The 21,086-nt window shown below is 36.5% G+C and overlaps 5 protein-coding genes across 5 annotated transcripts; 2 read left to right on the top strand and 3 right to left on the bottom strand.

Moving 5' to 3' along the window:
- The first annotated feature begins 2,929 nt into the window (after positions 1–2,929).
- LOC18607995 (ribosome biogenesis protein) lies at positions 2,930–4,584 on the top strand. The gene is made up of 5 exons (XM_007042450.3): positions 2,930–3,077; positions 3,178–3,236; positions 3,342–3,391; positions 3,927–4,072; positions 4,165–4,584. Exons 1-5 carry the CDS (start codon positions 3,058–3,060, stop codon positions 4,325–4,327), a joined length of 438 nt encoding a protein of 145 aa, XP_007042512.3. The 5' UTR covers positions 2,930–3,057; the 3' UTR covers positions 4,328–4,584.
- A 331-nt stretch (positions 4,585–4,915) lies between these two features.
- On the bottom strand, positions 4,916–7,510 carry ARFB1A (ADP-ribosylation factor B1A). Its single transcript, XM_018116173.2, has 5 exons — positions 6,710–7,510; positions 6,216–6,286; positions 6,004–6,123; positions 5,631–5,749; positions 4,916–5,382 (listed from the first exon to the last, which is right to left on the bottom strand). The coding sequence occupies exons 1-5, from the start codon at positions 6,861–6,863 to the stop codon at positions 5,190–5,192; spliced, it is 657 nt and encodes a 218-aa protein (XP_017971662.2). The 5' UTR covers positions 6,864–7,510; the 3' UTR covers positions 4,916–5,189.
- A 150-nt stretch (positions 7,511–7,660) lies between these two features.
- Positions 7,661–9,255, bottom strand: SEP1 (stress enhanced protein 1). The gene is made up of 4 exons (XM_007042452.3): positions 9,094–9,255; positions 8,899–9,000; positions 8,021–8,199; positions 7,661–7,932 (listed from the first exon to the last, which is right to left on the bottom strand). Exons 1-4 carry the CDS (start codon positions 9,137–9,139, stop codon positions 7,828–7,830), a joined length of 432 nt encoding a protein of 143 aa, XP_007042514.3. The 5' UTR covers positions 9,140–9,255; the 3' UTR covers positions 7,661–7,827.
- Positions 9,256–9,418: 163 nt separating this feature from the next.
- Positions 9,419–14,970, top strand: NHD1 (sodium:hydrogen antiporter 1). The gene is made up of 10 exons (XM_007042453.3): positions 9,419–9,940; positions 10,587–10,763; positions 10,895–11,023; positions 11,792–11,968; positions 12,467–12,573; positions 12,885–13,005; positions 13,318–13,379; positions 13,491–13,793; positions 14,321–14,615; positions 14,702–14,970. The coding sequence occupies exons 1-10, from the start codon at positions 9,704–9,706 to the stop codon at positions 14,819–14,821; spliced, it is 1,728 nt and encodes a 575-aa protein (XP_007042515.3). The 5' UTR covers positions 9,419–9,703; the 3' UTR covers positions 14,822–14,970.
- Positions 14,971–15,757: 787 nt separating this feature from the next.
- LOC18607999 (D-3-phosphoglycerate dehydrogenase 1, chloroplastic-like) lies at positions 15,758–18,434 on the bottom strand. The gene is made up of 4 exons (XM_007042456.3): positions 17,839–18,434; positions 16,916–17,403; positions 16,743–16,838; positions 15,758–16,605 (listed from the first exon to the last, which is right to left on the bottom strand). Exons 1-4 carry the CDS (start codon positions 18,383–18,385, stop codon positions 15,934–15,936), a joined length of 1,803 nt encoding a protein of 600 aa, XP_007042518.3. The 5' UTR covers positions 18,386–18,434; the 3' UTR covers positions 15,758–15,933.
- Positions 18,435–21,086: the final 2,652 nt, after the last annotated feature.

Raw genomic sequence — 21,086 nt, forward strand, 5'->3', positions numbered from 1 at the left:
GAAGCAAACATTTTCTTTAAAAAATTAGGAATAGTGGGAAATGGAACCCCAAACACGCTGTCAATGTTTTCCTGCTTTTGGTAAGCTTGGCATCATTTCTACGATATTTGAGTCTGTTGCATTTACATATTATTAGCAAGAACAAAAACATTGGTTTGAGTGATGGTAAAAAATGGAATTAGCTTTTGGATGAACTAATCTGCTGCAGAAATGTGATGTAGAAAAGTGTGAACAGGTATTAGTGCTGGGTGCATAAATTTGAAAAGATTACTGACAGTGTCAGAGATACTTTGGTGATTAAAGTTTAAGGGGTAACGATAAGAATGTGATGCTGCAGAAATTCCGAGAGAAAAGAAAAGTCGTTAATGGCAGGTGTTCTATCTTGGTGTCGGTGGCACAGTGTCTGAGATCAGTCATTGTCAATTTAATTTAAAGGCCATTGCCAACTTTCTTGTGGCCTTAGATTTCTTCCAGCTCTCAACCATAGCAAAATTCACTTAAAAAAAAAAAAACATACATAAGGTACAAGAAAGGGTCTTGCTCAGATTCAAACATCGAATAACAGATTAAGCAAAAGTGGTGACTGTTTTAATTACTCTTAATTTCTGATTATGATTGGACCTTATATGTTAATTGTGTAAGCACTCCTTTTTACTCCCAAAGCAATGCCTATGAAACGTAAAAGGGATGTATTCTTAGAGATGTGAGAACCCTTTTTTCAATGCACTCTTGTATTTGGATTTGGATTTTTGAAAGAAAATGCTTTTTGAGGGACTTTTTTCACAAACCATGACCCATCCTCAGAAGGCTGAACTGTTTACAAGCACAACTAAGCTGAGACAAAGGCCTGTCGGAGTGTCTGCCTCATTGTGAGGAGGAGAGTTTTTGCTTGCAAAAAGCAATGCTATGTGTCGACATGAGAAGATTTGCAAGATTCCTATTATTTTTGTTTGCAAAAGCAATGCTATCAGAGTGGTTAGCACTCTCAATTTTTTAAAGTACTATTATTTTTATGAATATATATATATATTTATATAGAGAGATATTATTGAGAGCCAACTGTTCTGCGTATATGTTCTACAATAGGATATTATTTATTTATATGCCATTTTTAAAAAATTTTAATGATTGTATTTTAAGAGTAAATTTTATAATAAAAAACGACGCTGTTGAAAAGACATGAACATCCCAAAAAACCAATAGATTTAAACAATTTAGAATGCATTTTAAACTAGAATATCACGTACTAGTTAAGAAAAAAACACTGTTAGCTGGCAAGATGCTTAATCCTAATTTAACAGTAGTATAATATGGAAACCAATACACTAATACTAATAGTGTATCAAACAAACAAAAAATACTACTTCTATAAAGAAGGAATAGGCTGCGCCGTTCAGTGATGGGGGCTCACGATTTCATAAATGGTTGCTCAAATAATATAATGGGATTGCTCCAATATAAACTACTCCATAATATATACCTAATTGCTCGAATAATGTAACATAAGGCATTCATTTATAAAACATCCAAAAACTCTAACATAATTTAATAATTTAACATAAGATAAACACCAACATCTTTCAAAGTTTTAACCAAAATTTTACACAAATCTATTAGTAATCCGTCTCAAAAAAAATTTTTGTTAGACACATTCCAGTCGTTAGGGTTTTGTTGATATTTTCGTTATTTTACTGATATAGTAATATTTTTTAAATAATTTTATTTTTTTAATTTTAAAAATTACATAATATATAAATAATAATTTTTTTAAAATTTATTTCTTATTAAAAAAGTCTTTTCTCTTTTATTTTGTTTCTCAAACGTTAGGTCGACAACAACTCCATCATCGACCGACCGCCTTTCGACAGAATCTAGTCATGCATGACCAGATCTAGCTAGATCGTTGATCGTGCTTTCTAGCTTGGAAGCACTCGATGGTGCTTCCCAAGCCAGGGGAGCATTGATTTGTCGTTGCTTTAAGAGTTCGGCCAAATCTTTGATTGCAAAGTGGTCGATCGGTTTTCGTCAATCGACTTGAGAGAAAGGGAAAGAGTGAAAAAAGAAAAAAAGTATTTTAAATATTTTATGTTTAAGCATTAACTTCCTTTAAATGTTTGAGACGGGATATTCATTTTAAAAATTAATTGATCTGCATATAATTATGATTAAAAGTTAAAAGTGTCTTAATATTTTACCTTTTAATATACTATGTGATGACTGATGAGATATCAACAAGTTTTTTTTTCTTCAAAATTTAAATTGTTTTTCTGTGAAATTTAATGTAGCAATGAAGAATGGACCGCTCACATGCTGGATTATTGCAAAACAAATATGTTTTTTTTTTAAGTATTTATAGTGATGAGCAGAGATATGGTAGCACAAAAGATCAAAGGGTTTGGTAAGGTTATTTACCTACAAAAACTGTAGCAAAGATTTGCTGTTGGGATGACAAAGCAAAGCACATGCCACATGGTTTTTTCAACCTGGCCAACTGCTTTATTAAATTGGGATCGTTGCTGCATGTCTTCCCAACAAAAATTACTCTGCATTTCTCTAGGATTATATGTACTTGCTTTGTACTCTGCATTAGCATCATCATGGTAAAAATTTGGATTGGACAGGTTTAAATTGTTTGAGCTGGTTCCATGATATTGAAGCCGAACATTAATAGTAATTAAATAACAAAAGGGTTCAATTTAAAATCTTTAAACTAGAGCTGATAAATTCAAAGACAAAACCTAGTTCAAAATTATGCATAATTTGATAAAGATTAGGAAAATCAAAGAAGGTTCCATCAGGAAAATAGGAATTTGAAGATCGAAGCCCACACATTTGGCCCAATCAAGTCAGTGCAGATCAAAGGCCCATAAATTGTGGAATCCAAAATTTCCTGGTTTTGCAAACAAGGCCCAAAGTTCTAAAGGAAGGAAAATAAATCAAGCCGGTGCAGGCTACGAGTTCGGCTGGTTCTCTCCGAGTTTCAGTAATCAAATCCTAAAACCCTCCCTGCATTTGGTTTCTCCATTCTGAGATTTTAACCTTGAAAGTTATTCAAACATGGGGAAAGCAAGCTCACGGTGAATGTTTTTATTGTGTTTTTGCTTTAACTCTGATTAATCTATGAAGTTGGGGTTTCTGCAGTTTTACGATTTTTGATCTTCTTTATGGCTTTGGCAGGCCAGATCCTTCGTCTAAAGCCGATAAAAAATTCGAAAAGAAGCTCCAGTTTTATTCCAGTGAGTTCAAACTCTTCTTCTTTTTCTCATGTTCGATGATGAAAACTCAATTTTCATAAGTCTATGTTCGGCGTGTCAATTTTCATTTATTTGATATATATGCAGAGGTTAGAGATACCGTTGCCTCGTTGACGGCCAAGAAGGACATAACAAAGGTGATAGACTCGTACTTGCAAACATTGTTAATTTGTGGAGGTTAATGTAATTGCTGCAAATCTAAATTTATATGTCAGTGGGATTTAGTTCAATGTAGGGTTCATTATAATCCCGATATTTGATGCATAGTAATTTCTAGCACATGTTATAGCAAATTAGTTTTTAGGGACATGTGGATGGATGATATCATTCTTAATTTGTTTACCTTACAACTATAGGTCTTAAGTTTATTTTTCGGGGGATTTAATTCAATTTGGGGGTTGTTATAATCTCGATGTCTGATTCATAGTAGTTTCTAGCGCATGTTATATCAAATTGTTTTGAGTAACACGCGGTTGGATTCATTTGATCACTGCTGACGTTGCAATGAGCTCCTCATGAAATTGCTAATCATATATTTCTTCCACTGACATTATTTGGGGATAGAAGTAAATGTTTGCACTCACTAAAGCAAGGGCACCAGTCATGAATGCACACTGCATGCCTTTAGTTTGAAGTTAAGAGTTTGCTAATGAACATGTTGTCTCCTACCAGAAGAAGAAACTTCGAAGCCGACAGAGGAAATTGAAAGCATATGATCTCTCTGCCCTGTCAGAGGTTCTTCCTGAGTTGAAAGCTCCCAAAGAACCAACTCCTGCTGCTGAGTTCAAGCTCAATTGCAAATCTAGGAAAGAATTAATGTGCGTGCTTCAATTCTGTGATTCTATTTTGCTATAATGTTTGATTTCCCCTGCAATAAATACCTGATTTTTAATGGATGAATTCTCACCAGATTGAGGGAGGGAAAACAATTGAGTGCAGTTCTTAAGCATCCTGCTTTCCAAGCTGATCCACTGGCTGCCATTCATCAACACTTACAGAGCACACAGCCTGTTTTAGATGAGAAACCAAAGAAAAAGGCAAACAAAAATGGAGGAAAGAAAAAAAGGAGTTAAAAATCAAAGGCTTTGTCAGGGTCTCAATCCATGGATTTCTAGATTTGTTGGCGTTCCTTCAACAGCTTCTAATATGTTTGCAATTAAATTTCTCAAATTTTGCCCTTGCATTTTAACCTCATTGAAAATTGTTAACCACTTCCCTTTTCCTGAGGTGTAATGTATTTCACTGATCTCTTTTTTGACAAAGTGTTTACACCTTTGTGACACTATTCGATAGAATACTAAAGGTAAATAGGAGAAATTTTGGTGAACTATCTCATTGCAGCATGTCTATAGCTTCAGTCTATTGCTCATGGATGAAACAGTATTGAGAAGAACCCTTTTTATTTTATCTAGTATTATCAATCATGTTATCAATGGATGCCTAATAGAAAGAGGCCCAACTTGCACATATATTTCCTTTGAAATTTTGTTGTTTGAATTGTTCAAGTTGGAGATTTTGAGGCAGGAGGGAGTCATTTTACACTTGCTTCTATTTTCGGACACTTGTCAATTTTAGCTTCTTAATGTCATTCCTCTGTTTTCTAATGGTTTCAGTGGCGTGTGAACTGCTCTTTTTTACTAGGCGAAAACAATCAATGGCCATAAACGGGGGGAAATCTTGGCATATGTATATTGCCATCGTAAAGTAGATGATTTCCCACAGCACCATGCTTCCTTTCTCACCGGATGGAATATAAGAAGTGTCATGATGTAATTCTAAATTTATATTTATCGAAATAAAAAAAAAAAAACCTGTCAACTTATAAATACACAGATGCAGACCGTGAATGATATCTATTTGCAGGGGCGTCCGCTCAATGAAAAGCAACTCTGCATCTTCTAAAATTGCAACCTGTGAAAAGTTCATGCCAGATTTTCAAAATATTACAATCTCTTTTTCCAACTCAATGAGTGTCACATCAATTTCATTCTGGTGATTCCTGTGGGAGAAAAGATGAGGAATGTGGCTGTATGAGAATGATTCTGCCTTGAGGGAGATATTTTTGGATAGCCAGTCGAGACCTTCATAGAGTCCACAGCCAGAGTGAGCAGAAGTACCCTGGATGTACCTGCACAACAAAATTTCATTTAAGACGACCTGTCAAACCATTTGGAGGTATTCAATCTTCGAACCATTTTCTCAGGATCAATAGCAAAGATAAGCTTTCACCATTCTAAGTTTCATGTCCTACTACTTTTTACTTGATCACAATAGGAAGTGAAAAATGGAACATAGAACACAGAAAATGGTAAAAATGAGAATGGTGTAAATTCACTTGTGGATCACAAGGTCTAACATTTGAAGAAGGTTTCTTACCAGGGTCGCTGTCCAAGACAGTGCAATCCAAGTTTATCAGCAACCTCAGACGAGGTCATTGCATTTTGCAGGTCTTGCTTATTGGCAAAGACTAATAGTGATGCATTGGCTAGTTCATTCTGCAATGATAGGAACAAAAGGAGGATCAGTATTCTCACTAATTGTCCTTGGTTAGAGGTTATAGAACTTGCAATTGCAGAGGCAGCACAGCAGAGCATATCATTATGCTACACTTTGGAACTTGGACAGAATCGATCAAGTTGGTTGAGGACTAGACTCTTTTTCTGTTCTGTATATGTTCTTTCCCAGGGTTTTTCTTTAGAATTACGGACGGAAAATAAAACATTATTTTCAATATGAAGAGCTTACTAACATCTGACAAAATCCAATGCAGCTCGTTGCGGGCTTCTGAGATTCTTTCTCTATCAGTGCTGTCTACCACGAAGATCACGCCTTGGACATTCAGGAAGTAATGTCTCCACAACGGCCGAATCTGTGCTGTAGTAAGTTAGCCTGTGCTGTATCTCATTCATTTAACATATCAAACACAGTAGCCAATCTAACCAATGAGATTTTACTTGATACCTTGCTTTGTCCTCCAATATCCCATATATCAAAGCATATATTTTTGCACTCTATGGTCTCTACATTAAAACCTGGCCGATAAAAAATGATATCAACAGGCACAGAATTATTTGGCAAGCTAAAAAACCTTGAAATCTTAAAATAAAAGTCATGATCTTGCTTTATTTTCAAGTCATTAGAAGCATATATGAAATAGTGCAGGCTACAGTTGGAACCATAATTATATTGAATCCTTCAAACTTGATCATGTCAAGCTAAAATACAAAACAGAAAACAATTTTTTGGGTATCATGATTTCTAAACTATTGCCTGTTTTTCACAGTTTCCTTCTTTCTTCCTTTCTTGGTTATCGTCTGATTTCCAATCTAGAACACAGTAAAGAACAAACTGAATAGCCCGAAAACAGCTAATATCAAAGAGAATTAAGCCTTATAGGCCTATTGTGAGAAGAAAACCAGCCATGAGGTCACGAAGTAAAGAGTGAGTTTGGATACCAACTGTGGGCTTGGTTTTAAGCAGATCTCCCAGCTTTAGCTTGTAAAGAATGGTTGTCTTCCCTGAAGCATCAATACCCACCATGAGAATCCTTACTCTACACTGAGGAAGGAAACCAAACCTCTTGGCAATTCGAGATATTTTTGCCCCCATTACCAAAAATTAGTTCACCCCAAGAACCAGAATAAGATAATCAAAAGTAAGATCCCAGGAAGATAAAAAAGAAAAAGGCATACGCAACTTAAGTGAAGTTTCTTTACATGTTTAAAGTGTAAAGATTGAGAATTACTTTTTCCAATACGAAAACCCATGAAGAACAAAAGAGTCCCTTGTGTTGTAAGTCAATACCATTACCAGGTGTGGCACTGTTGGATGGAAAAAGGCTAAAAGGGTAAAGGAGAATATGTTCTGATAGAGGAAAAGAATGAAGTCCGTTTGCTTTCTCTGACTTGTAATGGTGTAATTTGTTTGCCATTCCATATGTTTCACATCAGTGGAGATATCAGATTCTATTGGGCGATGGCGATTGCTTAAAAGTTCAACACAGTATGTCTGAATGTTTAAACTTTAAAAGGTTATGTGCTTAACAGTTGATTGCTGCCTAACATTTTGATGCAAATCAAAAGTGCAAGTCATCATTTATTTTGGCGAGAAAGACGGAGCAGCTCATTTAGCACTACTGCAAAAGGTTCAAATCATGGCCGCCAGTGGCTACATAATTATCTCCATATTTACTAGGCCAATCAAACTAGTCAAAAATATTATGGCATCAAGAAAACAATTCACAGTTAATTAAGAAAATTCTTTTCTTACGGCTCTCTTAGCCGACGAGATGTGGAAGCATTCCCTATGTCACAATGAGACATTTAGAAACAGAATGCTTGAACCATTTTTGTTTCAGGGTATCACCAATAATGTACAAAAACAGAAAACTATATGTAACAGTTAAGTAAAAGAAACACAAAGAGAGGAAGGCATTCACATAAACTTAAAGTTGAATCTCTTGCACAATCTCAAACGTATGCTATTGTTGGCAAGACAACTGAACTACAGTCAATGAACAAAAATGCAGCTATAAACATCTTCAGGATGATAAACTGTAAGACCTTAACAGTGATCAACTTTTAGAGGCAGACTGAAAGATAAAAATAGCTGTCAAAACACCAACCAATGCTGTTACTGCCAAGGCCACTGTAGGCAAGGGGGTTGTGAGGCCAAAATTCTGCAAGACCAAGGGAAACATGTTTTAATATGGTAGGTAGTCCTAACACAGGTACATAAATTAGAAAACGATGGCACAGTGCAGATACCTCCAAAAGTCCCTTGCCAGTTGATATTTCAACAGTGATAGCCACTGCAAAGCCGACCATTGCCAGCCGTCCTAGCCATACATCCAAACTGTTACCCTCCTGGGTGCTTTGCTCACATTTGATGGAAACTGATGTTGCTTTACACACAGGCTTCCTCTGGTGAGATGTTCTCCTTATCACTGCAAGCAAAAGCAAGCACTATCTTTCACTCTACTAATTTCAAATGAAATCCCATGCTCCTCTAGTTGCAAGGACATGAATGATAAGGAGGTAAAAGTTAGAAAGTTCATGTAACAATTGGAAGAGACTCTTATCTTCTCGTAAAATTTCATCAACCCAAACAGTGCATAAAATGGCAAAGAAAAAGATCAAAACAGTACATCTTGATATGAATCGATCTTGAAAAAGAATTTGGAATCTGGCTAAAGACAATGGCAAAGCAATTATGGAAACCAGAAGCCAACTATACAAAATACATGCAAGATCAAAACAGCTACACCATATAATATTGAATCATAATTGAACATCACATATATCTATCCCTACGCAAAGAAGTATACACAAAATTTAAAGCTGTTTTCCTCCTAGCCCCAAAACAATTCCTTTCCACGGCTTATTTAGCAGTTAAATCCCTAGTCTGCTCTTCAAAAGAAAGTCACATTTCACAATGTCCATTGCAATAGACAGGTCAATACAATACCCCCAATCCCAATAAGCCACTTCCCTTTACCATGTACAATCATTTCAAACAAATTCAAAAAATACCCATCATTTGCATTAAAAACCCAAGCAGTTATCATGAAAAAAAAAAAAAAAAGGAATCCCACAACATAGAAAAACAATATATTCATAAAGGTTCAAAACTCAGAATTGCTTACAGAGAGGGGAACCAGTGGCAAAAGTGGAGCTGCTTCGAGAAAAACTCGAAATGGGTAAACGAGCTATTGTACGGGTTCTTGGTGAGCTGATAGGACAGATAACTGCAACACAATTCGGACTTGTAAAATTCGCAATAAAGACTTAATAAGCAATGTCAAGAGATGAAGTGAGGGAATGAATTGAGAGAAGAGTACCATGAACGGAAAGAGAAAGAGAAGCAGAGACTTGAGCCAAGGCCATGTTTGGAGGCGTTTGAGGGGAGTTTGGAGTGGCGCCACACCGCCTCTAATCTAAATCTTTCCGGACACTTGCAGTTGGAAGAGGACCAGACATATTTGAGAGAAGGAACTGGACCACGTGTCATGTCTAGATATCCTAATAATTCATTTTCTTATTATTATTATTATTATTATTTAATTCTGTTATTTTAAACTTTTTACATGATTTGCCATTAGCACTCAAACTGTACGAGGTGATAATAGTTAAGCTAAATTTAGAAAAAAGAAACCTGGTTCAGTTTAACGAGACAAGAAAATGGAAATTAATTGACCATAATTCCAAAACAGAAAAAAGTTTTCTTTAGTTTGACTCTGTTTACCGCATCTTCCCTTGTCACGTGAGCCCTGGCAATAGTTGTCCCTATTGCATCGTCCTAGTCAACTAATGGGATGAGCTTATTTATTCCATGCAACAACTTGCCATAGTGAAACTGAAGCTAATTTATCAAAGAGCAATCAAAAGAGAGTGAGTCTCTCTTTCGACCCTTCCTTAATAACTCATCTTCCTAAAAAATCCAAGCTTTTAATGGCTGCCTTATCAATTGGGAGTCATTTTTCACCATCATACCATTTCAAGAAACGCTCTTTCCACAGTCCCTCCGTCCACTCAGTGCCTAGCTTTGGCTCTTCACTCTGTAGAATCAGAGCTCCTAGGTTGCTTCGCAATGGAGTTCTTGCTAGAGCTGAGGATAAGGCCAGAGACTCTTCTTCTTCTCCTCCAACTCAACAACAATTTCAACCCAACAAGGAAAAGCAGCTTGAGGTTTTTGTTCTTTTTATCCTTGTACCATTATGAAATTTTCAATTTTGAGTACCCATTTGCTTGTTTGTTAATTTATTGATTTGGGTGTTAGTCTTTTGTCATCTTTATTGTCTTGCTTATAAGAATTCCAGCTTTAAGCGTACCCATTTGCCTATTCTGCTAGTTTAATTTCAAGATTTTATCTTGGTTATCTATGCTTAAATTTGATATGAACTGTTTGATGAAGAGCTTGAAGAATTTGATGGAATTTCAAGCTATTGCTATTAGAAATTACCTTCTGCAGATGTTTAGCTCAGAATTAAGGTTTGATTTTGTTAGATATTTGAGGATTAATTAGGGATCATTTTCTGGTGCAATATCAAAATTTTTGGATGACGAGCACAAAAGTGCAAGTTCAAAGTCCTGAAAGTAGCCTCGTTATGCAAAATTGCTAAATGCTAGGAACATTTTTCAAATGACTCTTCTTCGATCCTCATCCCCCTTGGCGGGATTGACGCTGGATAGATCCTCTTTATGAGGGAAGATTGCTCGAAAGGCATTCTCCAAATTGCTTAAAAACCAATCATCATTGCAAACAGCATTTTATGTTCCTTCTTATTTTTTGTGGGTTCTGTCACACACCGAATTGACCTTTTCATATCAACAGGAGCTGACCTCACCATCTGGATCATGTGATCCTTTATGTTCAGTTGATGAAACTAGCTCGGTAGATTTTGAAGCTACTTACCAGCCAAAGACTGATTTGTTAAAAACTATTGCAATTTTCACAGCAGCTTTAACAGGGACTCTGGCAATTAATCTGTCATGGGTTGCTTCCAATGAGGTTATTCTTTAATTTCTTGTCTAATCCTTTCTTTATAGGTTTTCACTGATTGCCTGTTTTGACCAATGTTTCTCACATTACGGGATTATGCACAGAAGCCTTTCTTGATATTATCTAATTTCATAATGCAGGATGTCGCTATGGCATTGCTTTTTGCAATAGGATATGCTGGCATTATCTTTGAGGAGTCTCTAGCCTTCAATAAAAGTGGAGTTGGATTGTTGATGGCTGTGAGTTTATGGGTAGTGCGAAGCATTGGGGTAAGAATTTCTCAGATGTCTTAGTGGACTGCGTTTCTCTGCTATCCCTCTTGTGGTATTTTGCATTGTGAAGTACTTTCTATTAGCATCCTCATAAATTATGATGAAAAACATAAAATTCTATTGTGTATTAAGTACTTCATTTAATCACTGTGTGAGGTTAGGTCTGTAATGATGCTACATAACTACTTGTTAATTGATGATGACCCACCCATACAAGGGTGAAGTTTTAACCTGTTTCTCATGTTCTTTGATAGTGGCCTCATCACTCTGCCAGTATGAAGATTCAAGTGTTAGTGAAAAACAGGAAAGATGGGCACTAAACTTATTTCCTGATCTACTGGTTTTAGTGGTCTATGTGTTTGGTGAATGATGGCTGGTCTTTCTATGAAGTGATTGTTGCAATCCACTATTCTTTATTTTTTATTTATGTTGGAGCCCACTTCGCACTGAAGGAATGAACATCTCCAATTTAAACCAATTACCTTAGCAATGAATTAAGATAGCACAATCAGGTATCTACCCCAATGGTCAATTGGGAGAGCCAAACTACGTGTGTGTGTGTGTGTCTCTCTCTCTCTCTCTTGTTACTGTCAATAGGGATTCTCCAAGTGATGACTATGACTATCTCCCTTTATTTATGGAATTCTATGGTGGTCTACTTATGCTGATGCATCTGCTATTTGTGTGGAAAACATTTTTGTCACTCTTTTATTAATTATTTCCACCTTTATCTTTGGAGCATTCACATTTGATTTTCTTTTGTAGGCTCCTTCAACTGATATAGCTGTTTCACAGCTGACACATGCATCGGCAGAAGTAAGTGAAATAGTGTTTTTCTTGCTTGGTGCAATGACCATTGTAGAGATAGTTGATGCTCATCAAGGATTTAAGATGGTTACTGACAATATAACCACTAGAACGCCACGGACTCTGCTTTGGGTGGTGAGTTGATTTCTGCTGGGTATGGTCATATTGACAATCTTATCATTGATAGTTTGTATATGAATCTTAAAATTCAGTTGCACAATGAAGCATTCCTTGTGGCCCTGTCTTTACCCACCGAGTGTGAATTTTGTGTGGTAGGTACAAAGCAATGATGTAGAAGATTCCAATTGATAAGATAGATTTAGGAGAATATTAGATCTGCCTACTTATGTATCATGGCCATCGTTGTCATCCTGCCAAAGCACATATTATCTGCAAATGATCCTACCATACTTACCTAGAATGTGCTTAATGAAGAAAATTTGAAAGTGTTGCTATCTTAGATGAAAATTCATGTTGTCTCTCTTTCTAGTGCTGCTTTCTTCTTTTTTGAATGTTAGTGATCTATTTATTTCTATTTCTTGTCAAAGTTTGTGATTGCTTTATCAGCCGTACCTTATTGATGTTATGTTTAATAAAAAAAACGGTGTTTCACCTGTAATTTGAAAATTGCAGGTTGGTTTTGTGACATTTTTCCTTAGTTCCATCCTTGACAATCTGACATCTACAATAGTCATGGTTTCTTTGCTGAGGAAACTAGTGCCTCCATCGGAATTTCGGAAGTACGTTATGCAATAGAGTCAACTCTTCTGTTTGGATTCTGAGCATTTCATGATATATATATATATATATATATATATATATATGTTTTTTTGAAACCAGCATTGCATGATATTAATATCTTATTTTTCTAAAGTTCCCTGGGTTCACATAGTGGTATATTAGCATATTACAATATTGTGTTTATCCGGCACTACACACGTGGTTATCATTATTTTGAGTTAAACATACCATGCTCTTTTATTGAGAATGACTAGTATCATGTTCATTCCAAATTTCTTGATACTGTTGATATGAATATGAATTGCACTAGGCTTCTAGGAGCTGTTGTTGTGATAGCAGCAAATGCTGGTGGTGCTTGGACTCCTATTGGTGACGTTACCACTACCATGCTATGGATACATGGTCAAATATCCACATTGCAGACGATGAAGGTGCTTTCATAATTCTAACAAAACACATTTGAATTGAAGTTTCTTTCATTTATGCTTTTAAATTTATTCTGCTCATTATGCATTTAAATGTGCATGTTGATATGTTTCCTGATTTAGACTTAGGTTAGTAGACAAAAGTAACATTTCTGTTATATTTGAACCAAACATTGAACTATTGGAAGCAATAGCAATGTGAAGTTGGGATTAAATCTGGAAGTCACGTACTCTGTTTATATTGATTCACCCTAGAAGAGTTTTTGCTTTTTACTGACTTCAGGCTTGAGTTTATTAACTTGATTTCACTGCTGACAGGGTTTGTTCATACCTTCAATTGTTTCTCTAGCTGTTCCGCTGGCTCTTATGTCTTTGACTAGGTATGTTTCTTGCATAAGCAAAGACAAATTGGAAAAGTTGATTTTTAAAATGTTAAATTTAACGTAATGAATTTACAGATGAAATGATGTGAATTCTCTTTTCTCATTCAGCGAAGTTAATGGAAAGGGACAAGATTCTCCAAATGTTTTGGCATCTGAACAAATGGCTCCTAGAGGGCAACTTGTTTTCTCTGTGGGTATTGGTGCTTTGATTTTTGTTCCAGTGTTCAAGGCCTTAACTGGTTTGCCTCCATATATGGGTATGTTGCTGGGACTTGGAGTTCTTTGGATTCTGACTGATGCCATTCATTATGGTGAATCAGAAAGGCAACAATTAAAAGTTCCACAAGCTTTATCAAGGATTGATACTCAAGGAGCTCTTTTCTTCCTTGGAATCCTTTTGTCTGTGAGCAGGTAAATACGAGATGAAAGTACCAATGTCTATTTTGTTCCTGTTGGTTCTCTATTAATTTTTTAATCATAGGTTAGGTTTTACTACTTAGGCTTAAGTTTTATCTGGCTGAAGTCTTCTCTGTTCAGACCCCTCCATGCTTGCTGCAAGAGGGTTTTCCCCCTCTTGTTATCTAATTAGATGCCACATGCAATTTAATACAAAATTGCTTACAAACACCAACAACTGTTGGTTTGTTTTTAAATTTTTAGGTAAAGACAATTGGTCTGCACTTTGCATAAAAGTAGCTATCACTTGAAGAATGTTTTTGAGTATGTTGTGTCTTCCATGGGATAGATATTTTGATTGCAATCAATTGCACATATTATAGGAAAAAGCATTGCTTCAGACAGTGCTACTTGGTGATGAGTCCTTTCACATTACACATCCAGTCAACGACTTCGGAGTTGTAGCTTCATTTCTAATATTTATCATTACTTTGTTTATATAAAATTTCTGTATTTGATGAATATGCATTGTACTTCCGTAGCCTAGAAGCAGCAGGTCTTCTTCGGGAGTTGGCAAATTACCTCGATGCTCATATTCCTAATGTTGAACTGATTGCAAGTGCAATAGGAGTTGTGTCAGCAATTATTGACAATGTTCCACTGGTTGCGGCAACAATGGGAATGTATGATCTCACCTCTTATCCCCAGGATTCTAAGTTTTGGCAGCTTGTTGCATATTGTGCTGGTACCGGTGGATCCATGCTAGTTATTGGGTCTGCAGCGGGAGTTGCATACATGGGAATGGAAAAAGTGGACTTCTTTTGGTACTTTCGAAAGGTAATATGGTCCTGCTTTTTGTTACATATCCTTTTAGGGAAAAAAAACCACCAATTTTAGTTAGTAAAAGATATTTTTTGGTGCAGGTGAGCGGTTTTGCTTTTGCGGGTTATGCTGCTGGTATCGCTGCCTATTTAGCAGTTAGTAACTTTCACATCTCCTTACCCTCAACCTTAGCTCAGGTTCCTTTCCTTTCTGGTTCATAAATTACAATGCTACAGCTTGAGTTTAACTCCTTCCACGTGGCCTTTTTTTTTTTTTTTTGGTTATCAATTTAGTGAAGAAACCTCCCACAATGTACAAGCTTCAGAATTCAAGAAATTTTGATGGAGAAAAGGTCCTAGCAGTTCTTAAATCTCATGCCTGCAAACGTTATGATCATTCTTATCAGATATGCAAAGACCATGAATTAAGTCATGCACCTAAAGAGTAAATTAAGATTGGAACGTTTTTTAATTTAGTTGGAAGGTAGAGGGATAAAAATAATGACATGACAAGTAGTAAAGAATGCCAAATTTTAATGGTTAAATCTTTTACGATTCTATTCAAACTGGTTCAGACAATTAAACATTTTCCTTTGGTTTCTGTTTGTAATCACTGGGCCTGGAGCGAATCGGATTATGTATTATTTACCTCATCAAAAGACGAGACAGGGGAATATGGCCTGAATGTATTGTCTCGTGTGATGCCGATGAAACGCCAGCATCCATTTGGCTGTAAGGTTTCTGGGAGATTTCGGAATGGACATGACTCTGCGTCTGTAAGGCAGCTGTCATTGTGTGCCTGTGATAACCAAGTAATCAAATCTATTTTTTAGAGAGACTAAATCAAAGAGTATCACGTCAATAACGACGGCTTGACATGAAAAACAAATCAATGTCTTTGCACTGCACTGGAAAAAAGGAATGAAAGCAATGTGCCCGCATCATCCTCATCAAAGAAATTTCTTTTCTTCTTTTTTTTTTAAGTACACACCCAAGAACATTGTTCGCCTCGGGTTGGCTTTAAGTGGGTATCGTATGCATATCAGTTTCTAGAGAGAAGTAAAATAGCCTTGCCACCGCAATTAGTACCGGGAGCTCAGAGGAGGTGTACCGAATCAATCCTGATAAGTACCACATCCGTGAAATCAGAAGCAAATCTGGATCAGACAAAAATAACTCAACAATAAACAAACTCGTTGTTGCAAAGCTCAATTATTCCTTCCCCTCACCCTAACGCTACCACATTAAAATTTTCAAAATTGAACACTACGATGTAGTAAAATTACCCACACAAAACCCAATGAACAAAAATAAATGGTAATGATACAGCCACCCTACAACTTGAGGAAAACAAACTCTTCAATTGCAGGGACTTCACCAATCTTCTTTAAAGATTCTTTGCTAGGCTGCTCGTCCACTCCTATGGCCATCACTGCTTGCTTCCTTGGAGCAATCCTCCCAACACTCATGAAGCTCACATTCACATTCTCCTCACCCAAAATACTTCCTACCCTACCAATCATACCAGGCTGATCAACCTGTCTGCAAAGTATGATACTGCCCTCCAAGCTCACATCCACTTCAAATGACCCTACCTTTGTCAAATGAGGAATTCCATCCTTCACGCGTCCTTCAACCTTAATCTCACCAGACTCTGATATGGCGCTGGCAAATTTTGATTCCACATTAGCAATCTGAACTTGGATGGACTCCAGTGGGCTCTCAGGTGAACCATCCAAAATGATGCGTTCCTCTGTAATCCGCAATCCTCTCTGTTTTGCTGTATAATCAGCATTAACCAGGTTCACAAAAACGCTGGAAATAGGCTCGATTATACCCTTGGTGATCATCGCCCGGAGCAACCTTGTGTCAAGATCATCAGGGGCTCTAGAGGAAGCGTATGATACTTTCACAGTTTTAACACCACTTCCACCTGCTACCAATTGGACAGCCAGCCTCCCAAGTTTCTCAGCAAGTTCAACATATGGTTTCAACTCCGTTAGAACCTGCAATGGGGAAGTGACCAAATAAGTGAAACAGCAATTATGAATGACTATAATACAACGAAGGGGAAATGAAGGCTATATCCACAGGAAAGTAATGAAAAATAAAAAGATAGCAAAACTCATAGAACTCATTGTACCTCAGCAGGAACCATTGGTGCATTGACTGCAGTTGCAGCAAGTTCCCCTTTCAAGGCTCCAACAACAGCTTCAGCTATTTCAATAGCCACTCCTTCCTGAGAAACATACCAATATTCAATAATATCATTCAGAATAAGACAACATGGATATATGCATTCAACAAGTTACTCACCTGAGCCTCCATTGTACTAGCACCAAGATGTGGAGTCACAGTAACCCTCTCATGCTGCACCAACTTGCTGTCCTGTTTTGGCGGCTCCTCAGTGAAAACATCAAGAGCAGCCTGAGCTACAATCCCAGCATCCAATGCCCTAACAAGAGCCTCTTCATCAATCACTCCCCCACGAGCAACATTGACAATTCGAACACCTTTCTTCATCTTAGCAAAAGTCTCATCATTGAGCATCTTAGAAGTAGCAGCAGTGAGAGGCATGTGCAAAGAAATAAAATCTGCAGTCGCTATGGCTACCTCAAAGCTCACTAGCTCTACACCTATCGCACGTGCACGATCAGCTGGGGCATAAGGATCATGTGAAATAACATGCATGCCAAGTCCCTTAGCTCTCCGAGCTACTTCTGATCCAACCTTTCCAAAACCCAATACAGCAAGTGTTTTCCCAACAAGTGATACACCCACATATTTGTTCCGCTGCCACTTCCCTATATCAGAAAAAACACATATAAGTTGAAGCTTTTTCACAAATCTAGCTGGCAACTCAACATCTATGTATCCTTAAAGGATCCCTTAAACTCAAATTCGCAAACAAATTATCATATTGACATGACATCATTTAAAACCACAAATTGTTAGAATATATTTGCATCACCTTACTTGATATTATTTATGATAAGCAGTCATTTATTATACTCAAAACTTGTAAATGTGGTGATGTCAGAGCATCTATGTCACGTGAATATGGCTTGGTGATTCCCACAGTCTAAATTTATGGAATTTCCCCCTTAACATAATAAAAATAGATCCATTATTATTCCCTACAAACATTTCAGCAAAAAAAAAATCTAAACATAAAACTCAGATCTAAGCAATCAATAATGAAATGAAAATCACCAAATATAAATCAAATTAGTTCTCACCAGCCTTAACTGAAGCGTCAGCCTGAGCCACGTTCCTAGCCATGGCAGCCAAGAGCGCGATCCCGTGCTCAGCCGCGGCGACGGTATTAGCGGTAGGCGCATTGACGACCAAACATCCATGCTCGGTAGCAGCGGCCAGATCCACATTATCGATCCCAACACCAGCTCTCCCAACAACTTTCAATCTCCCGCCGGAGGATTCAAAGACCTCGCGGTTGACTTTGGTTCCGCTGCGCACAATCAAGGCGTCACAAAGCGAGATCTTGGTGCAAAGCTCTTCGGGAGAGAGGTTGTAAGAACAGTCCACGTTGGTGAACTGCTTGAGAAGCGTTAAACCAGCTTCGCCGAGTTTTTCGGCGACGAGCACGGTGGGCTTGTTGGAGAAAGAGGCGGCAGAAGCGGTTATGATTAAGAAACGGCGTTGCGGGAGGGAGCGTGCAAAGCGGATGTTGTTAGGGAAGGTGGCGGAAAATGCGGAAGGGAGGCGGGATTTGGAGGAAAGGGAAAGGGGAGGGTTTTTGAGAGTTGGGGTTTTGAGAGAAGCCATGGCGGAAACGGAGAGGCGAGAAGTGGAGAGATTTTTAGAAGGGGGCGGAGGAAATGTGGTGGGAGAGTGGGAATTTATAGTCAGGGAGGTTTAGTGAGGGAGTGAGAATCCTTGCACGCGCGTATCGCTGGAGCGGGAAAGTAGGAGCGTGCAACTACGTCAAGAGGATGAGAGTGGGGGATATAAATATTTGTCTTTTCCAATGACAATTGACGGTATATGTAAGCAAAGAATAAGTAATTAATTAATCTAATATAATTTAATTTAATTTAATTTTAATGATCTAAGGAGGAGGTAAATTGAAATTTAGAAATCAAAAAAATTGCATCAAAAAGAAAACAAAAATAATAATAATTTTGAGGATGAGGCTAAGGTTGGGACTTGAGAAGGAAAACAAATTCAAACTTTGGTCGAATCTCGTCTTTCCTTCTATGTTTAATTGATATTTATCCATATCCTATATCAAATAATTGGATTAGTAATTTTTTTAGGGATAATTTGTCTGAATTTAATGCATTTTTTGGTATATTTTTACAAGTTTATTTTCTTCTTTGTTTTTTTCTTACAATCATTCTTTTTCTAGCATTACAATCATTTTTGGCTTTAAGAAAAAGTTCGATGAAAGTATATATGTATATCTCGTGTTGTGCTCATCAAAAAAAGTAAGCATAAAATATTGGTATAGTGTTCCTCATAAGAAGAAACAGTATGCTATTATTATGTATTACTTGAATCTTTTCTTTTTTTTTTTCTTTATTTGGTTCTTTTCAGTCTCAACTATTGGAATAATTAGAATTAATTTCTTTTGGTCCAAAAACATTGGCATTGGCTTGACTCTTTTCGCGATGGAACACTTTTTCTTAATCCGAAGAAACCAAAAGATAAAATAACTTTTCTCGTCCTTCTAGTCAAAACCCAAGATTTCTCTTAACCACTTAAAAAAATGGAATTAGAATTGTTCTTTTATTTTTTAAATAATATTTTCACTATTAAAATGAAATAATAGAATTAATTAAAAACTTATGTCACGAATAAACAACCGCTTGTTGAGATTATTTTCCTGCAGCCAACTCATTTTTTTGCTTGCTTCATTTATGACTCAAAGGAATTTCGAGTACTCTTGTCTGGATACAGTAAAAAGTGAAAACAGGTCGGCATGCAATGAGTCCTTTCACATTCACTGAATACTTCTAAAGGTAGTACAAATTATACATTGGGCTCCATTCACACCAACCCAATTCTTGACAACTTTTGGCCAAATGAAGCTAGTTTTGGTTCAAAATTTTTGAAGTAAATTATTATGGTTTAGAAGCTTGCAAATGGTTAATTAGGTAACAACTCCAATCCAGTACCTACGAGTAAAATTTGGGGCCCAAGGGTTTTTAGGGTTTAAAGGGTTGGTGGAGCAAAGAAGGTGGAAGAAAAACGATGGGTTGACCACGCTCTTTAAAGTCGCGTGTAGAGAGTGTAGGTGAAACTTGAAAGCTGAAGGTTACTTACTAGAATATGCTTATGATGCAGTGCTATATCTGAGTATGGCAGCATTTAGTCGCAATCCGATGGGACCCCGTCGGTTCGTGGGGTTGGTGAGACCAGGGGATGGCTTGACAAAATCTGTTTTGCTTTTATAATGCCACAGCTAATAAAAATGGATTCGCTCATAGCAGTCAAGTTTTTGTTTTGTTTTGATATTTTTTATTATAATTATTGCTATTTTTATTTGCTACTACACTATTTAATTACAAGTTCTTGTCTTGGGACTGATTATGGCCGTCGTTTGTGTTAATACTGTAACATTAAGATGCTTGTTAATTTACGTTGTAAAGGGCAATTTGGATTTGTTTGTTTTTTTCTCTTGGGCAGTTGGGTTATGAAAGAACGATTTACAACATTAGGATGATAAAAAGATAATACCTTGAATTGAATTTGGTTTCTCTTTCTTTAGCACCTTTTTTGTATGATATGATAATAAAAATAATTTAATTTTTTCTGATTTTATATAATATAATACAAATGATATTTATTAATACTTTTCATTGTTTGTTACGTTCATGAAATTTAAGAAAAAATATTAATTTTTAGTATATATATTTTGTAAAATTTATGTTTTATATTGATTACTGTCCAAATTAAAAGATTACAAAAGATAAATATGAAATAAACCAATTAAAGTATTAATTTTTAAAAAATAAACATAATTTTAAAACATTAAAAATAGGAGAAGATAAATTTTTATTGACGTTAAAGATAACTGAAAGAAAGGACATACAGCTGCACTTTATTAAAGTAAAAGGAAAGGACATTAGGCAAGACATGTGAAGAGATTGTCCTGGCCGCATCCCGATTCCTGCATGTACCAAATCAGCGCAAGATCCCTGCCTTATGGAGACAAAATTAACTGCTCAGTTCAGACTATTATGTGAGAAAAAAATGCGGGAAAAAAAAAACAAAGGGGATAGAAAGCTTTGGAGAATTTTCAATGTTTATATATATATGAGAATAATCATTATCAATGTAATGGATTTTTTTTATTTTTCTTTTTGTTAAGATAATTATATAAAAATTATGAGTTCAAATGACGCTTCCCCAGCAAAGTAAAGAGATTTTTGTGTGAAGTTTGTGAGCTCAAATCATGCAACAGGAGCAAGCCAGGTCCAGGCCCGTGGTATTTGATTCTTCTTTATCTTTCAACTGATTCTTT

The sequence above is a fragment of the Theobroma cacao genome, chromosome 2 (assembly GCF_053813885.1).
Source record: "Theobroma cacao isolate CCN51 chromosome 2, ASM5381388v1, whole genome shotgun sequence".
Classification (NCBI taxonomy): Eukaryota; Viridiplantae; Streptophyta; class Magnoliopsida; order Malvales; family Malvaceae; genus Theobroma; species Theobroma cacao.

Bases quoted from the DNA above. Each gene is read 5' to 3' on its own strand.
- LOC18607995 (XM_007042450.3), top strand. From the start codon at position 3,058: ATGGGGAAAGCAAGCTCACG. The intron at 3,078-3,177 runs GTGAATGTTTTT...TGGCTTTGGCAG, and splicing joins ATGGGGAAAGCAAGCTCACG to GCCAGATCCTTCGTCTAAAG. The intron at 4,073-4,164 runs GTGCGTGCTTCA...AATTCTCACCAG, and splicing joins AAATCTAGGAAAGAATTAAT to ATTGAGGGAGGGAAAACAAT.
- ARFB1A (XM_018116173.2), bottom strand. From the start codon at position 6,863: ATGGGGGCAAAAATATCTCGAATTGCCAAGAGGTTTGGTTTCCTTCCT. The intron at 6,287-6,709 runs GTATCCAAACTC...TTTATCGGCCAG, and splicing joins TAAAACCAAGCCCACAGTTG to GTTTTAATGTAGAGACCATA. The intron at 6,124-6,215 runs GTATCAAGTAAA...ACTACAGCACAG, and splicing joins ATATTGGAGGACAAAGCAAG to ATTCGGCCGTTGTGGAGACA.
- SEP1 (XM_007042452.3), bottom strand. From the start codon at position 9,139: ATGGCCTTGGCTCAAGTCTCTGCTTCTCTTTCTCTTTCCGTTCATG. The intron at 9,001-9,093 runs GTACTCTTCTCT...ATTGTGTTGCAG, and splicing joins TCTTTCTCTTTCCGTTCATG to TTATCTGTCCTATCAGCTCA. The intron at 8,200-8,898 runs GTAAGCAATTCT...TTTTGCTTGCAG, and splicing joins TGCCACTGGTTCCCCTCTCT to TGATAAGGAGAACATCTCAC.
- NHD1 (XM_007042453.3), top strand. From the start codon at position 9,704: ATGGCTGCCTTATCAATTGGGAGTCATTTTTCACCATCATACCATTTC. The intron at 13,380-13,490 runs GTATGTTTCTTG...TTTCTCATTCAG, and splicing joins GCTCTTATGTCTTTGACTAG to CGAAGTTAATGGAAAGGGAC. The intron at 14,616-14,701 runs GTAATATGGTCC...TTTTTGGTGCAG, and splicing joins TCTTTTGGTACTTTCGAAAG to GTGAGCGGTTTTGCTTTTGC.
- LOC18607999 (XM_007042456.3), bottom strand. From the start codon at position 18,385: ATGGCTTCTCTCAAAACCCCAACTCTCAAAAACCCTCCCCTTTCCCTT. The intron at 16,839-16,915 runs GTGAGTAACTTG...TATGTTTCTCAG, and splicing joins CTAGTACAATGGAGGCTCAG to GAAGGAGTGGCTATTGAAAT. The intron at 16,606-16,742 runs GTACAATGAGTT...TCCCCATTGCAG, and splicing joins CACCAATGGTTCCTGCTGAG to GTTCTAACGGAGTTGAAACC.